Source organism: Heptranchias perlo, unplaced genomic scaffold (assembly GCF_035084215.1).
Source record: "Heptranchias perlo isolate sHepPer1 unplaced genomic scaffold, sHepPer1.hap1 HAP1_SCAFFOLD_60, whole genome shotgun sequence".
NCBI classification, from domain to species: Eukaryota; Metazoa; Chordata; class Chondrichthyes; order Hexanchiformes; family Hexanchidae; genus Heptranchias; species Heptranchias perlo.
In genome coordinates, this window is record NW_027139623.1 from 3,247,404 (window position 1) to 3,273,572 (window position 26,169).

The 26,169-nt window shown below is 45.9% G+C and overlaps 1 protein-coding gene across 1 annotated transcript; it reads left to right on the plus strand.

Moving 5' to 3' along the window:
* Positions 1-695: 695 nt before the first annotated feature.
* Positions 696-26,169, plus strand: LOC137316687 (probable G-protein coupled receptor 139). The gene is made up of 3 exons (XM_067980532.1): positions 696-834; positions 16,884-17,740; positions 25,864-26,169. Exons 1-3 carry the CDS (start codon positions 696-698, stop codon positions 26,167-26,169), a joined length of 1,302 nt encoding a protein of 433 aa, XP_067836633.1.

Below are 26,169 nucleotides of genomic sequence, written 5' to 3' on the forward strand. Positions count from 1 at the left end.
TAGTGGAGGTAGCGAGGTAAAGTGGCGTGTCATTGGCCTATATGTGATAACTGAGCACTTGCTTCATCGAAGGTAGCATAAGGATTGTGAAGCAGAGGGGAACAAGAATTCATCAATTCGGTACATTGAAGTTTAACAGAGGGAATGCCATTAACAGCAATGTGGTGCGAGTCAGGAAAGAGCAGAACGTGGGCAGAGCAGTGCCCAGGAGTTGGAGAAGGACGGTGTGCCGAATGGTGCGGTGAGTGGCAGAGATGTCGATGAGGACGAGGAGAGATTCATAACCCAGGTTGTAATCATTCCGGTTATCTTTTGTGATTTTGACCAGTGCTGTCTCAGCAATGTGGACGGGACAGAAGCCGCTTCAGAGATACTCGAATAAAACCTGGGGACAGAGCTTTCAGCGCAATTACAAACCAATAAGCAATTCAGGACTTAGGGGAGGAATGGGAGGTGGTGATAGGGCAGTAATTGCCATGGAAACTAGGAACCATAGAATTGTAAAGCACAGATGGGGTAATTTCAGTCCATTGCGGCCTGGTTGGCTCTTTGCTAAAGCAATTCAAATCTAACCCCAGTCCTCTACGTTCTCTCCATAGCCCCGTATATTAAGATCTTTAAAATGATCTTCCTATGTTTCAAGTGTAGAAATAGGGTGCGCTGAGGGTTGACGGCCTGCGGAGGGGGTGATCACAATGATTCTGAAGGAAGCTGCTGTGCTGGGTGATAGTGATAACGTCAGGAAACATGTGAAAGAGAAGCTGAATTTGAATCATCCGTGGCGTGGGCTGTCGGAGATCGAGGGAACAGATCGTGGGCTTCATGAACAAGGTGGTGAGCTGAAGGGTGGAGCAAGAGAGAACAGAAACTGCTTAGAGTAAGAATAGTGAGGACACAGTTAGTTGAAGTGGGAGGGCTGGGAGCTTACGAAGGTGGAAAGGTAAAGGGCAAGAAAGAGGGCGCAGTTGGAGTTACGCAGATAGTTTTGATTTTGGACGCACGAAGGCCCATGAATTGCTCAAACACCATCCACATCCAACGCCTCTCCTCCACTCCCTAATTCAGCAAAAAACTCAATCTCGTTGCTTAAACAAGATTTGTCTTTAACAAATGCGTGCTGGCTTTACTTAATTAATCCACACTTGTCCAAGTAACTGTTAATTTTATCCCGAATTTTCATTTCTAAAAGTTTTCCCACAACCGAGGTTAAAATGACTGGCCTAGAAACATAGAAAATAGGAGCAGGAGCAAGCCATTCGGCCCTTCGAGCCTTCTCCGCCATTCAATATGATCATGGCTGATCCTCATCTGAGTCCTAAATGTCCTACCCCGTGTCCTGAGACTGTAACACCTTGTTCTAGACCCCCCAGCCAGGGGAAACATTCTCCCTGCACCCAGTCTGTCTAGCCCGATCAGAATTTTGTACGTTTCAATGAGATCCCCTCGCATTCTTCTAAACTCTAGTGAATACAGGCCTAGTCGACCGAATCTCTCCTCAAACGACACTCCTACCATCCAGGAATCAGCCTGGTGAACCTTCGCTGCACTCCGTCTATGACAAGTATATCGTTTCTTGGGGAAGGAGACCAAAACTGCACACGATACTCCAGGTGTGGTCTCATCAAGGCCCTGCATAACTGCAGTAAGACTTCCTTACTCCTTTACTCAAATCCTTTTGCATTGAAAGCCAACATACCACTTGCCTTCCTAACTGCTTGCTGCACCTGCATGTTTGCTTTTAGTGACTGGTGGACAAGGACAAACAGGTTCCTTTGTACATCAACATTTCCCAATCTATCACCATTTAAATAATACTCTGCTTTTTTGTTTTTCCTTCCGAAGTGAATAACTTGACATTTATCCACGTTATACTGCATCTGCCGTGTATTTACCCATTCACTCAACTTGTCTAAATCGCCTTGAAGCCTCTTTGCATCCTCCTCACAACTCACAATCTCACTTAGTTTTGCGTCATCAGCAAACTTGAAAAGATTACGTTTGGTTCCCTCATCCAAATCATTGATATATATTGTTAATAGTTGGGACCCAATCATTGATCACTGCGGTACACCACTAGTCACTGCCTGCCACCACAAAAGACCCATTTATTCACACTCTCTGTTTCCTGTCTGTTAACCGATTTTCAATCCATGCTAGTATATTACCCCATTCCCATGTGCTTTAAGTTTGCACACTGACCTCTTATGTGAGACGCTATCAAAGGCCTTCTGAAAATCCAAATACACCACGTCCACTGGTTCTCCCTTATCTATTCTACAGTTACCTCCTAAAAAGAAACTCCAGTATATTTGTCAAACACGATTTCCCTTTCGTAAATCCAGGTTGACTTTGTCTAATCGCGTTGATATTTTCTAAGTGTCCTGTTATAACATCCCTTATAATAAACACTTGTATTTTCCCTACTCCTGATGTTAGGCTAACCGGTCTGTAGTTCCCTGTTTTCTCTCTCCCTTCATTTGTAAATAGTGGGGATACATTTGCCAGCCTCCAATCTGTAGGAACTGTTCCAGAGTCTATCGAATTTTGGAAGATGACAACCAATGCATCAACTATTTCCATGTCTACCTCTTTAGCACTCTGGGATGCAGATTATCAGGCCCTGGGGATTTATCAGCTTTCAGTCCATTGATTTCTCCAGCACTTTTTTTTACTAATACTAATTTCCTTTAATTTCTCCTTCTCACTAGTCCCTTGGTTCACTACCATTTGTGTCCTCTTGCGTGAAGACAGAACCGAAGTATTTGTTTAATTGCTCTGCCATTTCCTTGTCCCCCACTATAAATTCTCCCTTTTCTGACTGTAAGGGACCTATATTTGTCTTCAATAATCTTTTTCTTTTTACATACTTGTAGAAGCTTTCACAGTCCACTTTTTTGTTCCTTGCAAGTTTACTCTCACACTCTATTATTCCCCTCTTATTTAATCTCTTGGTCCTTTTTTGCTGAATTTTAAACTGCTCCCAATCCTCAGGCTTGCCACTTTTTCTGGCAAAGTTATATGACTCCTCTTTGGATGTAATACTATCATTAATTTCTTTTGTTAGCCATGGTTGGGCCGCTTTTCCTTTTGCGTTTTTGCTCCATAAATGCCGGCCATTGCCTATCCACCGTCATGCCTTTTAATGAAGCTTCACAATCTATCATAGCTAACTCACTCCTCATACCTTCTTAGTTTCCTTTGTTTAGATTTAGGACCCTAGTTTCGGATTGGACTACTTCACTTTCCATCTCAATGAAGAATTCTATCATGTTATGTTCACTCTTCCCTAAATGACCCGCGCAACAAGGTTATTAATTAAGCCCTTCTAATTGCACAATACCCAATCTAGGGTAGCCTGTTCCCTGGTTGGCTCCTCAACGTACTGGTCTAAAAAAACATATTATACAAACTCCAGGCATTTATCCTCCACAGTATTATTGCTAATTTGTTTCGGCCTGTCGAAATGGAGTATCCTTATTTTCTGCAAATTGCCGTCCCTTACATTACCACTACTGTTTGGAGGCCTGTGGACAACTCCCACCAGTGTTTTCTGCCTCTTGGTGCTTCTTAACTCCACCCAGACAGATTGTACATCTTGCCTTTTTGAGCCAATATCCTTTCTCACTATTGCTCTGATTTCATCCTTTACTAACAACGCCACCCCACCTCCTTTTCCCTTTTTTGCCTGTCCTTCCTAAATATTGAATACCCTTGGATAACCAGCTCCCAGCCTTGGTCACCCTGCAGCCATGTCTCCTTAATCGGAATTAAATCATATCCGTTTACATTTATTTGCGCTATTATTTCGTCTACCTTATTACGAATGCTTCGTTCGTACAGATAACGTGCCTTTAGATTTGCTTTTTTACATTTTAAATATCTTACCATTTTTTGTACGATGGCCCAATTTGTCTTATTACCATTTTTTCTTACCCGGACCCTATTTGTTCGTGCACTCTTTTGTTTGTACGCTCTGTCCCTTCCTGACACAATCTGGTTATCCTTACCCCAATCACTTTCCTGCCCTGCTTCCTCGTCTTTCCTCTTGAGCATTCTCGCTTTCAAACCACCGGGATCCTCCCCCTCCCGCCCCCACCCCGCCTTATTTAGGTTAAAGCCCTATCTACCTTCCTAGTTATTCGATTCGCTGGAACTCTGGTCCCAGCATGGTTCAGGTGAAGTACGTCCCAACGGAACAGCTCTGTCTTTCACCAGTACTGGTGCCAGTGCCCCACGAATAGAAACCAACTTCTCTCACTCCAATCTTTGAGCCACGCATTCATCTCTCTGGTCCTATTTATCCTGTGCCAATTTGCTTGTGGCTCAGGTAATAATCCAGAGATTATTACCTTTGTGTTTCTGCTTTTTAATTTAGACCCTAGCTGCTCAAATTCTCTCAGCAGAACCTTTTTCTTAGTCCAACTTATGTCGTTGATGCATACATGGACCACGACAACTGGATCCTCCCCCTCCCACTCCAAGTTCTTCTCCAGCCCGGAGGAGATGTCCTTAATCCTGGCACAGGGTCTGCAATATAGCCTTATGGACTCATGCTCCTGACTGCAGAGAACAGTGTCTATCCCCCTAAATATACTGTCGCCTACTACTAACCCCTTCCTTTATACTCCTCCCACTTGAACGGCTTCCTGTAACACGGTGCCATGGTCAGTTTGCTCGTCCTCCCCGCAATCCCCGCACTTGTCCACGAGGGTTGCAAGAACCTCAAATCTATTGAACAAGTGTAGGGACTGAGGCTCATTCAATACTACCTCCTGGATCCCCGTACCTGCCTCACTCGAGGTCACCCCCTCCTGTACCAGACCACGTGACAATTCTAAAGTATTTACTCAAAGAGGTGTGGCTGCCTCCTGAGCAAAAAGTCCAGGTAGCTTTCTCCATCCCTGATGTCTCGCAATGCCTTCAGCTCGGCCTCCAGTTCCTCGACTCGGAGCTAAAGTTCCTCGGGCCTCAGACACTTGCTGCAGATTTAGTCGCCCTGGACAAAAATGTCCACAAGCTCCCACATATTGCAGCAGCAACACATCTCCTGTTCTCCCATTATTTTATTTATTTATTTATCTAACTTAGTGTTAATAAAATTACTTACCTCGTTTAATTTATTAGATTAATTAAGTTAAGCTTAGTTTACAAAATTTAGTTATATGCTATATGTTAACCTAAAATTTAGCCCACAGTCACTGCCAATCATTTGCCTGCCTCACCTGAGACGTCACACACTGCCGTTTTCTCTTGTTGCAGGTCTGCTGCTGCTCAGGTCCGCCGCCGCTCTGCGGAATAACTTAGGAGAAGCAAGGCAAAGGAGCACCTCCTTCCACCACTTCACCGAAATCCCACACTTCCCAAACTCACAAGTTGCTCACTCCGTGTCCGCTCCACTCAGTGCCGGTTGCCCTCACAGGCCCCTGTATTTCCATTGATCGTGACTCAGATGAGTCAGCCCTGTTGTGCTACTGTTTCAAGAACCAGTTTAATCTAGCTTACCAATTAACAAACTACAGCAGCTCTCCAGTAGGAGAGATTGCTTGTTTGTCTCTGCTTAAGCTTGACAGAAGCTTACAAATGTAAAGTTTAAAATTGAACATAAATAGTTGATCTGGCTTAAAAGTTAATTGCAATTAACAATAGATTTTAAAAGGGATTAACCCTTAAATTCCCACACTTACCAAACTCTCAAGTTTCTCACTCAGTGCCGGCTGCACTCATTTACAATACACTGTGGATAAAAGGGAATGATTCACGGACATTCTCTGTTATAGCTCGGAGTGTTTGATTTGATAGAAAAAAGTGACATAAATGGGTAAGCACATGATTGTTGAATGTGTGTTCTCAGTATCACTGGTCGCATAATGTAACTGAAGGGCCGCTCAAAGCCTGTCCCCTGGTCATCAGCCTCAGAGAGCAGGAAAAGGGATACAACAAAAGAGAAAAAAGACAAAAACATTAAATACCTTCATCCTAGTGACTGTAACTGGTCTCACTTTAAAAAGAAAACTCCCTAAAGACTGACTCACAGTTGTACAAACCGATTTCATTGAGATGTCTGCAGATTTGTTTTCATTCGTTCACGGGATGTGGGTGTCGCTGGCGAGGCCGGCATTTATTGCCCATCCCTAATTGCCCTTGAGAAGGTGGTGGTGAGCCGCCATCTTCAAAAGCTGCAGTCCGTGTGGTGAAGGTTCTCCCACAGTGCTGTTAGGAAGGGAGTTCCATGATTTTGACAAAGCGACGATGGAGGAACGACGATACATTTCCAAATCGGGATGGTGCGTGACTTGGAGGGGAATGTGCAGGTGGTGTTGTTCCCATGTGACTGCTGCCCTTGGCCATGTAGGTGGTAGAGGTCGTGGGTTTGGGAGGTGCTGTCGAAGAAGCCTTGGCGAGTTGCTGCGGTGCATCCTGTGGATGGTACACACTGCAGCCATTGTGCGCCGGTGGTGAAGGGAGTGAATGTTTAGGGTGGTGGATGGGGTACCAATCAAGCGGGCTGCTTTGTCCTGGATGGTGTCGAGCTTCTTGAGTGTTGTTGGAGCTGAACTCATCCAGGCAAGTGGAAAGTATTCCATCACACTCCTGACTTGTGCCTTAAAGATGGTGGAAAGGCTTTGGGGAGTCAGGAGGTGAATCACTCGCCGCAGAATACCCAGCCTCTGACCTGCTCTTGCAGCCAGTGTATTCATATGGCTGGTCCAGTTAAGTTTCTGGTCAATGTTGACACACAGGACGTTGATGGTGGGGGATTCGGCGACGGTAATACCGTTGAATGTCATGCGGAGGTGGTTAGACTCTCTCTTGTTGCAGATGGTCATTGCCTGGCACTTGTCTGGCGCGAATGTTACTTGCCACTTACCAGCCCAAACCTGGATTTTGTCCAGGTCGTGCTGCATGCGGGCACTGACTGCTTCATTATTTGAGGGGTTGCGAATGGAACTGAACACTGTGCAATCATCAGTGAACATCCCCATTTCTGATGTTATGATGGAGGGAAGGTCATTGATGAAGCAGCTGAAGACGATTGGGCCTCTGACACTGCCCTGAGGAACTCCTGCAGCAATGTCCTGGGGCTGAGATGATTGGCCTCCTTCAACCACTAGCACCTTCCTTTGTGCTAGGTATAACTCTAGTCACTGGAGAGTTTCCCCCTGATTCCCTTTGACTTTAATTTTACGAGGACTCCTTGGTGTCATACTCGGTCAAATGCTGCCTTGATGTCAAGGGCAGTCAATCTCATCTCACCTCTGGAATTCAGCTCTTCTGTCCATGTTTGGACAAATGAAACCAAGAGAGAGTCTAACCACCTCCGCATAACATTCAACGGTATTACCATCGCCGAATCCCCCACCATCAACGTCCTGTGTGTCAACATTGACCAGAAACTTAATTGGACCAGACATATAAATACACTGGCTGCAAGAGCAGGTCAGAGGCTGGGTATTCTGCGGCGAGTGACTCACCTCCTGACTCCCCAAAGCCTTTCCACCATCTTTAAGGCACATGTCAGGAGTGTGATGGAATACTTTCCACTTGCCTGGATGAGTGCAGCTTCAATAAAATGGTTCAAGAGTCCTTGCCAATGTTACTTTATCTCAACAATTCCGTCTGTTATACAAACCTCTTTCTGGTACAAGAATATTAGCCCAGAAATTACTTTTGCTCAAATAGTGGACAAATAATGAACACATTGCAATGAAATTCAACAACAACTCGTATTCGTAGACCGCCTTTAATGTAATAAACTTAGCTGAAAAATCTCGCTAAAAAAAAATTCATAATAAGAATAAAACCGGATGGACCACCCGGCATCGGATCACTAGGCACCGGACACGACTAAGGCAAACCAAGCCCAGTCGACCATGCAAAGTCCTCCTCACTACCATCTGGTGACTTGTGCCAAAATTGGGAGAGCTGTCCTACAGACTAGTCAAGCAACAGCCTGACATAGACATACTCGCAGAATAATACTTTCAGCCAACGTCCCACACTCCTCCATCTCCATCCCTGGGTATGTCCTGTCCCACCGGCAGGACAGACCGACCAGAGGTGGCGGTACAGTGATATACAGTCAGGAGGGAGTGGGACTTGGAGTCCTCAACATTGAATCTGGACCCCATGAAATCGCATGGCATCAGGTCAAACATGGGCAAGGAAACCTCCTGCTGGTTACCACCTACCGTCCTCCCTCAGCTGATGAATCAGTCCTCCTGCATGTTGAGCACCACTTGGAGGAAGCACTGAGGGTAGCAAGGGCACAGAATGTACTCTGGGTGGGTGACTTCAATGTCCATCACCAAGAGTGGCTCGGTAGCACCACTACTGACCGAACTGGACGAGCCCTGAAGGATATAGCTGCCAGACTGGGCCTGCGGCAGGTGGTGAGTGAACCAACACGAGGGAAAAAGCGACTTGACCTGGTCCTCACCAAACTACCTGTCGCAGATGCATCTGTCCATGACAGTATTGGTAGGAGTGACCACCGCACAGTCCTCTTGGAGACGAAGTCCCGTCTTCGCACTGAGGATACAATTCAACGTGTTGTGTGGCACTGCCACCGTGCTAAATGGGATAGATTCAGAACAGATCTAGCAGCTCAAAACTAGGCATCAACGATGTGCTGTGGGCCATCAGCAACAGCAGAATTGTATTCCAGCACAATCTGTAACCTCATGGACCGGCATATTCCTCACACTACCATTACCAACAAGCCAGGGGATCAACCCTGGTTCAATGAGGAGTGTGGAAGAGCATGCCAGGAGCAGCACCAGGCGTCCCTAAAAAAAAGAGGTGCTAACCTGGTGAAGCTGCAACTCAGGACTACATGCATGCTAAACAGCGGAAGCAACATGCTATAGACAGAGCCAAGCGATTCCACAACCAACAGATCAGATCAAAGCTCTGCAGTCCTGCCACATCCAGTCGTGAATGGTGGTGGACAATTTAACAACTAATGGGAGGAGGAGGCTCTGTTAACAACCCCATCCTCAATGATGGCAGAGTCCAGCACATGAGTGCAAAAGACAAGGACGAAACGTTTGCAACCATCTTCAGACAGAAGTACCGAGTGGATGACCATCTCGGCCTCCTCCCGAAATCCCTACCATCACAGAAGCGAGTCTTCAGCCAATTCCATTCACTCCACGTGATATCAAGAAACGGCTGAGTGCACTGGATACAGCAAAGGCTATGGGCCCCGAAAACATCCCGGCCCTCGTGCTGAAGACTTGTGCTCCACAACTAGCTGTGCCTCGAGCCAAGCTGTTCCAGTACAGCTAAAAGTTAGGCATCTACGCGACAATTTTGAAAATTGCCCAGGTATCCTGTCCACAAAAAGCAGAACAAATCCAATCCGGCAAATTACCGCCCATCAGTCTACTCTCAATCATCAGCAAAGTGATGAAAGGTGTCGTCGACAGTCCTATCAAGCAGCACTTACTCACCAATAACCTGCTCACTGATGCTCAGTTTGGTTTCCGCCAGGACCACTCGGCTCCAGACCTCATTACAGCCTTGGTCCAAACATGGACAAAGGAGCTGAATTCCAGAGGTGAGGTGAGAGTGACTGCCCTTGACATCAAGGCAGCATTTGGCCGAGTGTGGCACCAAGGAGTCCGAGTAAATTTGAAGTCAATGGGAATAAGGGGAAAAACTCTCCAGTAGCTGTAGTCATACCTAGCACAATGGAAGATGGTAGTGGTTGTTGGAGTCCAATCATCTCAGCCCCAGGACATTGCTGCAGGAGTTCCTCAGGGCAGTGTCCGAGGCCCAACCATCTTCAGCTGCTTCATCAATGACCTTCCCTCCATCATAACTTCAGAAATGGGGATGTTCGCTCATGATTGCACAATGTTCAGTTCCATTCGCAACCTCTCACAAAATGAAGCAGTCCGTGCCCGCATGCAGCACGACCTGGACAACATCCAGGCTTTGGGCTGATATGTGCCAAGTAACATTCGTGCCAGACAAGTGCCAGGAAATGACCATCTACAGCAAGAGAGAGTCTAACCACCTCCGCTTGACATTCAACGGCATTACCATCACCTAATCCCCCACCATCAACATCCTGGGGGTCACCATTGACCAGGAACGTAACTGGACCAGACATATAAATACTGTGGCTACAAGAGCAGGTCAGAGGCTGGATATTCTTCGGCGAGTGACTCACTTCCTGACTCCCCAAAGACTTTCCACCATCTACAAGACACAAGTCAGGAGTGTGTTGGAATACTCTCCACTTGCCTGGATGAGTGCAGCTCCAACAACACTCAAGAAGCTCTACACCATCCAGGACAAAGCAGTACACTTGATTGGCACCCCATCCACCACCCTAAACATTCACTCCCTTCACCACCAGCGCACTGTGTCTGCAGTGTGTCCCATCCACAGGATGCACTGCAGCAACTCGCCAAGGCTTCTTCGACAGCAGCTCGCAAACCCACGACCTCTACCACCTAGAAGGACAAGGGCAGCAGGTACATGGGAACAACACCACCTGCACGTTCCCCTCCAAGTCACACACCATCCCGACTTGGAAATATATCGGCCGTTCTTTCATCGTCACTGGGTCAAAATCCTGGAACTCCCTTCCTAACAGCACTGTGGGAGAACCTTCACCACACGGACTGCAGCTTTCAAGAAGATGGCTCACCACCACCTTCTAAAGGGCAACTAGGGATGGGCAATAAATGCCGGCCTCGCCAGCGACGCCCACATCCCATGTACGAAAAAAAAACGTTCCCAATTGGCTTCACGGAGGATTGAGGGAAGACGGGCACAAAAGGAATAAAAAGATATCAGGAGGACTGGCAAAAACCTTGGTCAATGAATGGATTTAAGGAGGGTGTGAAAGGAGGAGATGTAAATGGAGAGACGGAGCCGATGAGTTTGATTTTCGAGAGTAGAATTTAGATGTCTGCAGGAATGGCCGCCAATGCTGGGATGAAGAGAGTGGAGAATGGTAAAATATAACAATAACTATTTGCATTTCTATAGCGTCTTTAAAGAACACAGGACGTCCTAAAACGCTTCAGAGTCAATGAAGTACATTTTGAAGTGTAGTCACTGTGGTAATGTAGGAAACGCTGAAGCCAATTTACACACAGCAAGGTCCCACAAACAGCGATGAGGTAAATGACCAGAAAATCGGTTTTATTGATGTTGGTTGAGGGATAAATATTGGTATCGTGGAGAACACTATTAGATCTACCCGAGGGGGCAGATGGGCACTCGGTTTAACATTTCCTCTGAAAGTTGGCACCTCTGACAGTACAGCACTCCCTCAGTATTGAACCTCCGACAGTACAGCACTACCTCAGCACTGACCCTCCAACAGTGCAGCGCTTCCTCAGCACTGACCCTCCAAACATGTAGCGCTCCCTCAGTACTGATCCTCCGATAGTACAGCACTCCCTCAGTACTGACCCTCCAACAGTGCAGCGCTCCCTCAACACTGACCCTCCAACAGTGCAGCGCTCCCTCAGTACTGACCCTACCACAGTACAGCGCTCCCTCAGACCTAACCCTCTGACATTTCAGCACTCCCGCAGTACAGACCCTCTGACAGTACAGCACACCCTCAGTACTGACCCTCTGACAGTACAGCACTCCCTCAGTACTGACTCTCTGACAGTTCAGCACTCACGCAGTACTGACCTTCCCACAGTACAGCACTCCCTCAGTTCTGACCCTATTACAGTACAGCACTCCCTCAGTACTGACTCTCTGACAGTTCAGCACTCACGCAGTGCTGACCCTCCCACAGTACAGCACTCCTTCAGTTCTGACCTAACTACAGTACAGCGTTCCCTCAGAACTTACACTGCGACAGAGCAGAGCTCCCTCAATACTGACCCTCCTAGATTAAAGCACCCCCTCGGTATTAAATCTTCGACAGAATAGCGGTCTCTGAGTACTGTCCTTCCTGCGATGTTGCGCTGCCTCAGTACTGCACTGCAGTGTCAGCCTGGATTTCGTGCTCAAGTTTCTGGACTCTGATTCGAAATCACAACCTTATGACTCAGAGGGGAGACAGCCACCACTGACCCACCTTTGACAGCTGAAAGGAGAATGGGAGATGGAGGGACTTAGGGAGGGCATTCTCCGCCTTGGATATAGCTGAAGGTACGGCTTCCAAAGTAGGCCAAAGTAGTTAGCAGACGCACTAACGACCAGAGGTGGAGGAGCAGAGTGTTTGGGAGGGGCTGTAGGGCTGGAGGAGGTTACAAAGATTTGGAGGGGTGAGGTCTTGATGCATTTAATTGTGAGAAATAATAAAAATAAACTATAGGCTAAGGAGACGGGAATCCAATGCAGGTCAGTAAGGGCTTGGGTGATTGGTGAGGGACTCACCAATCAAAAAGAGAGGGGTTGGAGATGGAATGCGTGGCAAGGATGTGGAGAATGTAGGACTAAAGATCATGACATCCCAATTTTTAACTCGAGTCACAGAATCTATTCCTCCAGTTCACTCCTTGCCGGCCACCCATCCTCCACCTTCCAACCCGCACCAGGTCCTCCTCGGCCTCACTGACTCTTACTGACTCCCAGTACCCCATCGCCTTGAATTTCAAATTCTCTTTGGTTCAAATCCCTCCATGGCCCACCCCTTTGCATCCCTTTCCTCCACTGCCCACCGCCCCCTCCCCCAACTCTCCAAACATAAAATGATCGAATCACACAGCACAGAAGGAGGAATAATGGAGGTTGTGGCTCATCTGAAACAGGATGTCGGTCTCACACCACAAACACATTGGAAGGGTCCAGAGAGGTGATGGTTTTGTTAACGTACATCTGAAAGCTGGTCGATATCTGTGGTCAATGTCACCAAAGGGCAGCATGTAGATGAGGAAGAGGAGGGAGCCGAGGATTGAATCTTTAGAGACATCGGATATAATAGTGTAAGGGTTGGAAGAGAAGCTTCTCTGGCTATGATCGGATCGGTAAGTGGAACCAAGAGAGGGTAGTCCCACCAAAAGAGGCCAGTGATCGATGAATGAGGAGGTTACGGGTGGATTTGCTGTGGGTTTAAGGGACAAGAGCAGGGGAGTGCGGCTAATTGGATAGTTCTTTCAAAGAGGCCGCACAGGTACAATGCCTGAATGGCCTCTTTCTGTGTTATGTGATTCTATCATTTTCGCTGTGGAGAGGTGAGGGGTCGGCAGTGGAGGGAATGGATTGAGAGGATTCGACCATGGAGGGATTTGAAACAGAGAAATAGAATTTTAAATGTAATGCAATGAGGCGATGAGGAACTGGAAGTCAGTGAGGGTCATTGAGACCGAGCAGGACCTGGTGCAGTTGGGAAGGTTTGGATTGGTGGCTGGCCAGGAGTGAACTGGAAGAATGGAGTCTGGAGGGGCAGAGGCATGGATGAGGGTTTGAATGGAATTGAGCTGAGGGAGGAATGAAGGCGGGTGATGGAAGCACGGGGCCTTTGTGATGGAGGTCATATCGGGTCATGAGCTCAGCTCAGTCACACGGGGCGCACTTTACTGGAGCCATGAATCAAATGTCGGACAAACGGGGAAATATCTGCAGTGAAACAGTGGAGAGAGGAAAGACAATGGAGCTCGTTCAGTGTCCGTCCCCTTATATCACCCACATTCATTTCTAGGCATCAATCCTGAACCTGTCTTTAACTGTCCTCGTGCCTGAAACTCAAAATTCATATTTTAACTGGGAAACTGCAGGAACAGAGTGAAACGGGACTCTTTGTGTCCCCGGATTCAGTGTACACTGCGGAGAAATCGGTAACATTGATAAATGAATCGGCAGGAGTGTACATGATCAATACAATTATCTGAAAACTGCAAATGAAGCCGCTCATTATTGTTGGATCGGTCCTTTCAGAGCACAGCACGTAACTTTATTCCTGAGAGAGGTCCGATTAAGATAATGTCCTGGACTTTGAGGTGTTCCTGTTATATCCACGTCATTATTGTACATTGGAGTCAAAGCTGGTGATGTAATGTGTTTGTTCAAGTTACTGTAATTAATAACAATGATCAGGGGCCTAATCGTGTCAGTGGAGATTTAATCCTGTATAAATCAGGGGTCGTTGGAATGAATCAATACACAGTGTCAGCCGGAGCTACAGATTATCGGCCAACGGAAGTCAGTGCTTCTCACAGAAATGGGATATCCAGTAATTCGTCAGATAGAACGGATTTATTATCCTGTTCTTGCAGCCGTTGGAGTTTTGGGTAAGCCGTTATCTCAGCTGTTAATAGGGTAAATCGCTATTGATTGTGCAACTGTACTTAGCATTTTATTTCTCCCAGTGTGTTTTACACAACTGCCTCTTCTGTTCTATCAGTTGATGGTATGTCCGAAGTCTCTGCTCTTTTGCTCTTGTAACAGGTGCAATATATCTGCAATTAACTTGGTATATCCAACACTGGCATTGTTATTGGATTATTCATCGTACTGAATGTATTGTTGAATAATGGTGTGTCCTTAACTTCTAAATGTTCGGTCTTGCAGCAATTGCTTTATATCTGTAATGTACTTTGAATATCCAACGCTGGTATTGTCACTGAACTATTCTCTGTATTGAATGTATGGGAATCTGGTGTCTCGGCTAAGAGCTGGTATCAGACCATCAGAAGCAAAAAAAAGTTTCATGTTGTGGGACTAACCTGTCCTGGAATATTTTTTCATCAATGTGTTTTCAGTGATTGATAATGAGACAGCTCACGGTCTCAGTGTTAGAAGGAGGCAGCGCAATGCCCTCCCTCCACAATAACATGGTTCAGTTTAACTGGGATTTCAATGTATTTATTGGTTATCACTGTTATGAAAGATAATTTCATTGTGTGTGTATCTGACGCCGCTTCAGATGTCTGGTTACTGAACTGAGTTTGCTGCTGATTCTTTCACATCTCATTCTCTGATTCACTGTGGTTGAATTCACCGTAAAATGCAATGTTTTCAGGTTATGTTGGATCAGTTTGCACTTTATCTGTTGTAATTGTGAGCCCTTCTATGCATCTGTGGATTATAAGCAGCAGCGGTGATGTTGGCGTTTTGTTAATTGTAGAATGCCACCATCTAACGGTGTACTTTATAATTACAGGAGAAGGAATTTCAATCATCGTGAGGTTTATGCCTTGCAGTGTAGAGGAAGTAAACAGTGTAGGTAAACAGATGGAGACTTGGATGATCTGTAGAAACATTAAACTACTCACAGCGGCTTCACCATTTAATAAACTGACACTGAGAATCAAAACTTTGGAACACGGGGCTGGTGAACAGAATGCAGCTGCAGGACGTTAGGATTAAATCGGATGTGAAAAAGGGCATTGAGAAAGAGAGTAGCGAGGGCGGAGAGATAGAGAGGAAAGACAGAGAAAGAGACTGAGAAGAAAAACAAGAGGGTGGGAGAGAAGGAACCCTACAAGAGCGAGAGAGACACAGAGAGAGGGAGCGACAGAGAGAGAGAGAGAGGAAGAAAGACGGAGGGAAGCCGAGAGAGAGGGAGAGAGACAGAGATGGAGACAGAGTGAGACAGATAAACAGAGGGAGACATACGGGAAGAGACATAGAAAAAGTTGCATAGGGAGTTTGAAAGAGAGACACAGAAATAGAGAGAGGGAGAGAGACAGATAGAGAGAGTAGAGAGAGAGATAAAGTGATACACACAGAGAGACACATGGAGATCGACACACACATAGAGAGAGGGAGAGACAGGAAGAGGGAGAGACAGAGATAGAGATAGAGAGACAGAGACACAGAGAGACACAAAGAGAGAGAGAGAAAGCAGCAGCGGGGCGTGCAATTACTCGGAATGAACTGCTGAAACTTCCAGTACAATTATGAAGAGGAAATGTGACTTGAAGGTGTTATTAAGATGTTGTCAGATTGTGAGAGTTTCATTCTACTCTCGCCGGGTGTGTTTACCGCTATCAGGTCCTCAGTCTGTTTATGTGAATGTTCCTTTTACTTATTCACTGAATGAATCAATAAACATAATTGAAATGTAATTAAAGAATAGACTCAGTCATTTCTGGACAGCTATGAATTATTAGAATATTGTATTCTAAAAGCTATGTGTCAGCTTAATTCAATAAAGAACGAAAATGATTTAATGAATTTTATTATAATTTTAATTGAATGAGCAATGTAAATTTATTCAACACATTTTATGCCCAACGAGCTGATCATTGACGCCAATAACCACAGAGATCATTGGTTGAATATATCAAATGAGTTGTGTTACTGGGACGTATCAATTAGATTTCCGAGAACCCTCTGCTGCAGTCTCTCCCTGTGAATCCCAGCCTCTCCTCCCAATGCATTGAATCCTCAGTCTCCCCATCTGCTGTTTCAGTTGATCCGCTTTCAGAAACCAGCTGCTCCTGACTCCCCACCAGCTCCGACATGTCCATTTCCTTGTCTTCCTCCCAATCTCACTCACCGGCTCGGTCTCCAGCTGCCTTTCTCCGTTTCGAGCCAGCTCCTGCCGCCTCTCTTAACACAGAGCAACAAACCAGCTGCATCTGCCCCTGTCCCCGTACCTTCCCGACCTTCTCTCTCTTTCCCGTCTGTCTGGAGCCCAAATCCGGCTTTAATCCGCTTGATTCCCGTTCGGTAAAAAGCCTTCTACTTCGCCACCGGCACTGCGCCCTCACTCAGCCCTTCCAGTGGATACGGTGCTCACTTTATTCACTTTCTGTATCGATTCTCCAATTATTTATTGATCATTGCGTTTAAAAACATCTCTCTGCCAGAAAGCGATGCCCAGGTCAATGAATCACTTTTCACCCTTGGTGCAGCAACAAAACTGAACATTTGACCCCAGATCCTCTCAAACTGCTGCTTTGGCTCCAGGTCTAATCAATAATTACTCTGCTTCTTTTCTCTCTCTTTTACAGTTAACTTGGTGGCGATTGTGATCCTGTCCCGAGGAAAGTGCGGTCTCTCCAGATGTATCAGTCGCTACCTGGTGGGAATGGCAGTGGCCGATCTCCTTGTCGTTATCACTGATTCGATATTGAGGTGGGTTCGTTGGATGTATTTCCCAGTTTCATTCCTGAACGTTACTCCAGTGTGTAGACTCATTACCTTCCTGGTTTTTGCAATCACCGAGGTTTCTGTCTGGTTCACAGTCGCTTTCACCTTTGATCGATTTGTGGCCATTTGTTGTGAGAAGCTGAAAACAAAATATTGCACCGAAAAAACGGCGGCGGTGGTTCTGGGAACAGTGAGTGTGCTGAGCTGTTTGGAGAGTCTCCCCTGGTACTTTGCATATGAACCTGTAATTATAATTGATAGTGTTCCCTGGTTTTGTGTGCTTAAACCGAGCTTCCATGATTCCACCGCATGGGCCGCATATAACATGTTCCATCGCATTTTAACCCCTTGTGTCCCGTTCCTTCTGATTTTGCTGCTCAATGTTCTGACCATCAGACGTATTTTAGTGTCCGGTCGAATCCGCAGGGGACTCCGGGGCCGAAGCAATGAAGAGAATCACAAGGATCCAGAGATGGAGAACCGAAAGAAATCCATCATTTTACTCTTCAGTATAACGGGCAGTTTTATATTGTTATGGGTGACACTGGTTGTAATTAATGTCTATCGGCGAATCACAAACATTGATTCTTACCCCTCCACTAGTCCTTTTTTGATCACAAAACGCACAGCAGGAATGCTGCAGCTCCTCAGTTCCTGCACAAACACGTGTATTTATGTCCTGACTCAGAATAAATTCAGAGAGGAGCTGAAGAACGGGGTGAAATACCCACTGAATCTAATTGTTAAATTAGTTAAATTGTAGAAAGATCTGAAGAGTTTCAAGCAATAGAACTAAATCCTATTTCATATTCTGTCCCCGACACATCCCACTGGATGGAAAGTACATGTTTTCCTAACAGCACCGAACCCGGAAATTATCTTTAACCTGATTCTGATCAATTTCATTGATAACATTGGCATTAAAGAGATCAGCTGGACTTCCACACAATGACCGCCCTTGACCCACAGTAAAATGGGCAAACCTGGCAATCACAGTCACTACTGTGGGCCTGATCAGAATGGGTGCGCTCTACATAAATGGAGAGATGGAATGTCAGAGATAGACAGACAGACAAACAGACAGACGACAGGGTGACGTTTTTGGACCACGAGATCCTGAGACACATGGCGAGGGGGAAACCGGGTGCTTGGGGGATCGCTGGGTTAATTTATGGGACCAGGAGACACAGAGACACGTGGCGACGGGGAGATAGGCTGTGAGAAGGATCCCTGGGTTACTTTATGGGACTGACACACATGGAGGCATAGCGGAAGGGGAGACAGGCTGCGAGCGTGATCCCTTGGTTAAGTTATGGGACCAGTGACACTGACACACACACACACACACACACACACACACACAGACTGATCAGTCAGGAGACACGTGTCCCTTGTATAGACAATGGCGTTGAATTGACCTGAGCTGTGCCACAAATGAATATGGGATGAAAATAACTTATTCAAATCAGTTTGCTCGAAATCTTCACAATTTTGCTTCAAGATACCTTGTCAGAAGAAGATAGAATGAAAGAGAGCGAGAGAGGATGAAAGAGAGAGAGAGAGAGAGAGAATGAGACAGAGACAGAGAGAAGCAGAGATAGAATGAAAATGAGCAGGGAGCATGAGAGAGAAAGAGATTGAGACAGTGAGAGACAGAGAATGAAACGGAGAGAATCAAGCAGAGTGAGAATGAAACATACAGACAGAGAGAGAGCGAGATAGTGTGCTAGAGAGGGGTTTTTATGGTAGATTAAAAGGGAGAATTTAAAATATAGGGGTCGAATTTGTGTTTGTTTACACCAGTAATATCAGTTCATTCCGGGTGGAATCGGCCTAACCAGGGCAAAAGAACGGGGTTATTTTAAACGTCCATGAGTTACGCCCAAAACCACTTCCGTTGTTATTTTCAGCCATGTTTTACGCTGGTTCAAGATTTAATGGTCCGGGATCAGGTTCTGCCCGCAGAACTGACCAGATCCCCAGACCGGCATTGCGAGATTCCACCGATTGCGCTGTTTCAGGAACCTCTTCAAATTGTGCTCATTTTCATTGGCACACAGGCATTAGTGGCCACGTTTAAAAGGTTCTTCACATCAAAGAATATTTAACTTGCTAAAAAATTGACTAGTTTACATCAATGAAACAAGTAAATGCTTCAATATATTTATTCAAAATGATTATAAACCAGGTTACTCACTGGTGGAGGACTGGAAATTCTTATTAAAATGCTTATTTTGGTGATAAACCCCATTTTTGTTGCATTATTAAAACTGCACCAGGTTACCACACTTAAATACATCAAGGAATAGTTTTCAATGGGAAGCAAATTAATGAAATGATTACTTTATATTACGATGCCCGAATACGCTGGTTTATTGAAGACTATACGTTTGTGCTTATGCAAATGAATTTCATTGGACATTTGAAAGGGTCCCTGGTCTGTGCTGATTCTCTGATAGTTTACTGGGTAAAGGCCCTGATCCCTGGTCTGTGCTGATTCACTGATAGTTTACTGGGTAAAGGCCCTGATCCCCGGTCTGTGCTGATTCACTGATAGTTTACTGGGTAAAGGCCCTGGTCCCTGGTCTGTGCTGATTCTCTGATAGTTTCCTGGGTAAAGGCCCGGATCCCTGGTCTGTGCTGATTCTCTGATAGTTTACTGGGTAAAGGCCCTGATCCCCGGTCTGTGCTGATTCACTGATAGTTTACTGGGCAAAGGCCCTGATCTCTGGTCTGTGCTGATTCACTGATAGTTTACTGGGCAAAGGCCCTGATCCCCGGTCTGTGCTGATTCACTGATAGTTTACTGGGCAAAGGCCCTGATCCCCGGTCTGTGCTGATTCACTGATAGTTTACTGGGCAAAGGCCCTGATCCCCGGTCTGTGCTGATTCACTGATAGTTTACTGGGTAAAAGCCCTGATCCCTGGTCTGTGCTGATTCACTGATAGTTTACTGGGCAAAGGCCCTGATCCCTGGTCTGTGCTGATTCACTGATAGTTTACTGGGTAAAGGCCCTGATCCCTGGTCTGTGCTGATTCACTGATAGTTTACTGGGTAAAGGCCCTGATCCCTGGTCTGTGCTGATTCTCTGATAGTTTACTGGGCAAAGGCCCTGATCCCTGGTCTGTGCTGATTCACTGATAGTTTACTGGGTAAAGGCCCTGATCCCTGGTCAGTGCTGATTCACTGAGAGTTTACTGGGTAAAGGCCCTGATCCCTGGTCTGTGCTGATTCACTGATAGTTTACTGGGTAAAGGCCCTGATCCCTGGTCTGTGCTGATTCACTGATAGTTTACTGGGCAAAGGCCTTGATCCCTGGTCTGTGCTGATTCTCTGATAGTTTACTGGGCAAAGGCCCTGATCCCCGGTCTGTGCTGATTCTCTGATAGTTTACTGGGCAAAGGCCCTGATCCCTGGTCTGTGCTGATTCACTGATAGTTTACTGGGTAAAGGCCCTGATCCCTGGTCAGTGCTGATTCACTGATAGTTTACTGGGTAAAGGCCCTGATCCCTGGTCTGTGCTGATTCACTGATAGTTTACTGGGTAAATGCCCTGATCCCTGGTCTGTGCTGATTCACTGATAGTTTACTGGGCAAAGGCCCTGATCCCTGGTCTGTGCTGATTCTCTGATAGTTTACTGGGCAAAGGCCCTGATCCCCGGTCTGTGCTGATTCTCTGATAGTTTACTGGGCAAATGCCCGGATCCCCGGTCTGTGCTGAATCACTGATAGTTTACTGGGCAAAGGCCCTGATCCCTGGTCTGTGCTGATTCACTGATAGTTTACTGGGTAAAGGCCCTGATCCCTGGTCTGTGCTGATTCTCTGATAGTTTACTGGGCAAAGGCTCTGATCCCCGGTCTGTGCTGATTCACTGATAGTTTACTGGGCAAAGGCCCTGATCCCCGGTCTGTGCTGATTCTCTGATAGTTTACTGGGCAAAGGCCCTGATCCCTGGTCTGTGCTGATTCTCTGATAGTTTACTGGGCAAAGACCCTGATCCCTGGTCTGTGCTGATTAACTTGATGGTTTACTGGGTAAATGCCCCGATCCGTGGTCTGTGCTGATTCTCTGATGGTTTACTGGGTAAATGTGAACCAATGTGTCAGTCTTTTATATTATCAAAAACTTGTGAATACTGATAACAAGCAGAATAAAGGAGTCTTCTTCCAATTAAAAGAAAGTCTCTCCTTCATTGAGAGCAGTTCAACACACACGGTACAATGAAAGGTGGATATGCGTTCTTTAATTCCAGCCTGACTCTGGATACAGTGCAGTGGACACAGACCCTTCTGCATTGTACCGAAACTAAAAACTAACACCAAAAAGCGTTCACGTTTGGAGATCAAAACATTGTTACACTCAATACATTCAGTACCCGAATGTTACATAGAAACATAGAAAATAGGAGCAGGAGTGGGCCATTCGATCCTTTGCCCTGCTCCGCCTTTCCATACGATCATGGCTGATCTTCTATCTCAATATCCTATTCCCGCTTTCTCCCCATACCCCTTGATGCCTTTTGTGTCAAGAAATCTATGTATCCCCTTCTTAAATATATTCAGTGACTTGGCCTCTGCAGCCTTCTTTGGGAGAGAATTCCACTCTCTGAGTGAAGAAATTTCTCCTCATCTCAGTCCGAAATGGCTTACCCCTAATTCTGAGACTGTGACTCCTGGTTCTGGACTCCCCAGCCAGGGGAAACATCCTCCTTGCACCTACCCTGTCGAGCCCTGCAACAATTTTGTATGTTTCAATGACATCACCTCTCATTCTTCTAAACTCTAGTTCATATAGGCCTAGTCGACCCAATCTACCCTATACGACTATCCTGCCACCCCAGGAATCAGTCTGGTTAACCTTTGTTGCAGTCCGTCTATGGCAAGTATATCCTTTCTTAGGTAAGGAGACCAAAGTTGTACACAATACTCCATGTGCGGTCCCACCAAGGCCCTATGTAATTGCAGTAAGACATCTTTACTTTTCTACTCAAATCCTCTTGTAATAAAGGCCAACATACCATTTCCCTCCCTAATTGCTTGCTGCACCTGCATGTTAGCTTTCAGTGACTCATGTACAAGGACACCCAGGTCTCTTTGAACATCAACATTTCCCAATCTCTCACCGTTTAAAAACACCCTGCATTTCTCTTTTCCTACCAAAGTGGACAAATTCACACTTTTCCACATTCTATTCCATCTGCCATGTTCTTGCCCACTCACTTAGCCTGTCTACGTCCGCTTGAATCACCTTTGCATCCTCCTCCAAACTCACATTCCCACCCAGATTTGTGTCATCAGCAAACTTGGAAATATTACATTTGGTCCCCTCATCCAAATCATTGATATAGACTGTGAATAGCTGGAGCCCAAGCACCAATCCCTGCGGTCCCCCGCTAGTCACAGTATGCCAAACTGACAAAGACCCATTTATTCCGACTCTCCGTTTTCTGTCTGTAACCAATTCTCAATCCATACCTGTATATTACCTCAAATTCCATGTGCTCTAACTTTGTTGACCAACATCCTGTGTGGGACCTTATCGAAAGCATTCTGAAAATCAAAATACACCTCATCCACTGGTTCCCCCTTATCTATGCTACTAGTTCCATCCTCAAAGAACTCCAATAGGTTTGTCAAACATGATTTCCCTTTCCTAAATCCATGTCATAGAATCATAGAAAATTTACGGCACACAAGGAGGCCATTGGGCCCATCATGTCTGGGCCGGCTGAGAAACGAGCTACCCAGCCTAATCCCACTTTCCCGCATTTGGTCCGTAGCCCTGCAGATCACGGATCTTCAGATGCACATCCAGGTATGTTTTTTAATGAGTTGAGGGTTTCTGCCTGCACCACCTTCTCAGGCAGTGAATTCCACACCCCCATCACCCTCTGGGTGAAAAAAATCCTCATTTTTGCTCTACTCCTTCTACCAATCACTTTAAATCTATGACCCCTGGTTATTGACCCCTCCGCTAAGGGAAATAGGTCCTTCCTATCCACTCTATCTAGGACCTTCATAATTTTGTATACGTCAATCAAATCACCTCTCAGCCTCCTCTGTTCTGAGCAAAACAACCCCAGCCTATCCAACCTGTCATCGTAACTAAAATTTTCCAGTCCTGGCAATATCCCCGTAACTCTCCTCTGCACCCTCTCTGGTGCGATTACATCCTTCCTGTAATATGGTCACCAGAACTGTGCGCAGTACTGAAGCTGTGGCCTAACTAGTGTTTTATACAGTTCCAGCATCACATCCCTGCTTTTATATTCTATGCCTCGGCTAATAAAGGAAAGCATTCCATATGCCTTCTAAATGACCTTCTCTACCTGTCCTGCTACCTTCACGGATCTGTGGACATGCACTCCAAGGTCCCTCACTTCATCTGCACCTCTCAGTATCCTCCCATTTATTGTGTATTCCCTTACCTTGTTTGCTCTCCCAAATGCATTACCTCACACTTCTCCGGATTGAACTCCATTTGCCATTTTTTCTGCCCGTCTGACCAGTCCATTGATATCTTCCTGCAGTCAAAATTTTTCCACCTCACTATCAACCACATGGCCGATCCTTGTGTCATCTGCAAATTTCTTATTCATGCCCCCTATTTTTAAGCCTTTTCACCATCTACAAGGCACAGCTCAAGAGTGTGATGGAATAATCTCCACTTGCCTGGATGAGTGCAGCTCCAACAACGCTCAAGATGCTCGACACCATCCAGGACAAAGCAGCCCGCTTGATTGGCATCCCATCCACCACCCTAAACATTCACTCCCTTCAAAACCGGCGCACAGTGGCTGCAGTGTGGACCATCCACAGGATGCACTGCAGCAACTCGCCAAGGCTTCTTCGACAGCACCTCCAAAACCCGCGACCTCTCCCACTTAGAAGGACAAGGGCAGCAGGCGCATAGGAACAACACCACCTGCACGTTCCCCTCCAAGTCACACACCATCCCGACTTGGAAATAAATCGCCGTTCCTTCATCGTCGCTGGGTCAAAATCCTGGAACTCGCTACCTAACAGCACTGTTGGAGAACCTAAACACACGGACTGCAACGGTTCAAGAAGACGGCTCACCACCACCTCTCAAGGGCATTTAGGGATGGACAATAAATGCTGGCCTCGCCAGCGACACCCACATCCCATGAAAGAATTTTTTAAAAGTCCAACCCGTTAATGTGTACCACAAAAGGCAAAGGACGTAGTACCGAGCTCTGCGGCACCCCACAGGAAACAGCCGTCTCGTCACAAAAACACCCATCGACCATTACTCTTTGCTTCCTGCCACTGAGCCAATTTTGGATCCAATTTGTCTCATTCCCTTGGATGCCAGGGCCTTTATATTTTGACCAATCTGCCATGTAGGACCTTGTCAAAAGCCTTGCTAAAATCCATGTAGACTACATCAATTGCGTTAGCCTCATCAATCCTCCTTGTCACCTCCTCTAAAAATTCAATAAAGTTTGTCAGACACGACCTACCCTTAACCGACTGTTCCCGTGCTTAACCCCGTGCTGACTGTCCTTGAGTAGTCCGCGCCTTTCTAAATGACAATTTATCCTGTCCCTCAGATTGATTCCAATAATTTCCTCACCACCGAGGTTAGGCTGACTGGCCTGTAATTACTCGGTCTATCCTTTGCTCCCTTTTTAAACAATTGTACAACGTTAACAGTCCTCCAAAACTCCGGCACTACGCCTGTATCCAGGAAAATTTGGAAAATGATTGTTAAAGCCTCATGAATCTAAAGCCCTCCCCCTTGCACCACCTTTGCAGCCATGCATTCATCTGCTCTATCCTCCTATTTCTATTCTCGCTTGCCCGTGGCACTGGAAGAAATCCAGTGATTACTACCTTAGAGTTCCTCTGCCAAATCCTATTATTATTTTCTAAGTGTCCTGTTATCATATTCTTTATAATAGATTCTAGCATTTTCCATACTACTGTTGTCAGGCTAACAGTTCTGTAGTTCCCTGTTTTCTCTCTCCCTCCTTTCTTAAATAGTAGGGTTACATTTACTACCCTCCAATCTGCAGGAACCGTTCCAGAATCTATAGAATTTTGGAAGATGACAACCAATGCATCCATTATCTCGATAGCCTCCTCTTTCAAAACCCTGGGATTTAAATCATTAGGTCCTTGGGATTTATTGACTTTCAGTCCCATTAATTTCTCTTGTACTATTTTTTTTTACTAATTCTAATTTCTTTCATTTCCTCATTCTTGTTAGACCCATGTTCCGCTGATATTTCTGGGAGGTCTTTTTGTGTTTTCCGTGAAGACAGTCACAAAGTATTTGTTTAATTTCTCTGCCATTTCCTTATTCTCCATTATAAATTCTCCCGTCTCTGTCTATAAGGGACTCACATTTGCCTTCACTGGCCTTTTCCTTCTTACATATCTATAGAAGCTTTTACAGTCCGTGTTTATGTTTCTCGCAAGTTTACTCTCATATTCTATTTTCCCTTTCTTTATCAATTTCTTGGTCCGCCTTTGCTGAATTCTAAAATGCTCCCAATCCTCAGGCTTACTGCTTTGTCTGGCAACTTTACATGCCTCTTCCTTTGATTTAATACGATCTTTAATTTCTCTTGCTAGCCACGTTTGGACCACTTTTCCTGTTGGGTTTTTGTGCCTTAAAGGGATGCATATTTACTGCAAATTATGTTTTAATTCTTAAACGCCAGCCATTGCCTGTCTACCGTCATACCTTTTAATGAAGTTCCCCAATCAACCACAGCCAACTTGCGCTTCATACCTTCGTAGTTTCCTTTGTTTAGATTTAAGACCCTAGTTTCGGATTGAAATACATCACTTTCAAACTTAAATACCTACAGAATACATACACAGGCCCAGACAGCACCTGCACAGGCCCAGGCAACTCCCACACTGACGCAGGGAACCCCTACACAGACCCAGACAGCCCCTACACAGGCCTAGTGAGCTCAATCACCTACCCAGACAGCTTCTACACAGACTCAGGCAGCTCGTACACAGACACATGGAGCTCCTACACAGACACAGGCAGCTCCTACGGAGACACCTCAACAGATCGAGACGGATCCAACACAGACCCAGACAGCTCCTATACAGACCTGGATAGCTCGTACGCAGAACCAGGCAGCTCCTACACAGATCCATGA

Excerpts from the sequence above, each read along its gene's own strand:
- LOC137316687 (XM_067980532.1), top strand. The coding sequence starts at position 696 with ATGATTCTGAAGGAAGCTGCTGTGCTGGGTGATAGTGATAACGTCAGG. Across the intron at positions 835-16,883 it reads TGGGCTTCATGAACAAGGTG|TTAACTTGGTGGCGATTGTG; the intron begins GTGAGCTGAAGG and ends TCTCTTTTACAG. Across the intron at positions 17,741-25,863 it reads GAGAGGAGCTGAAGAACGGG|AATACATACACAGGCCCAGA; the intron begins GTGAAATACCCA and ends AAATACCTACAG.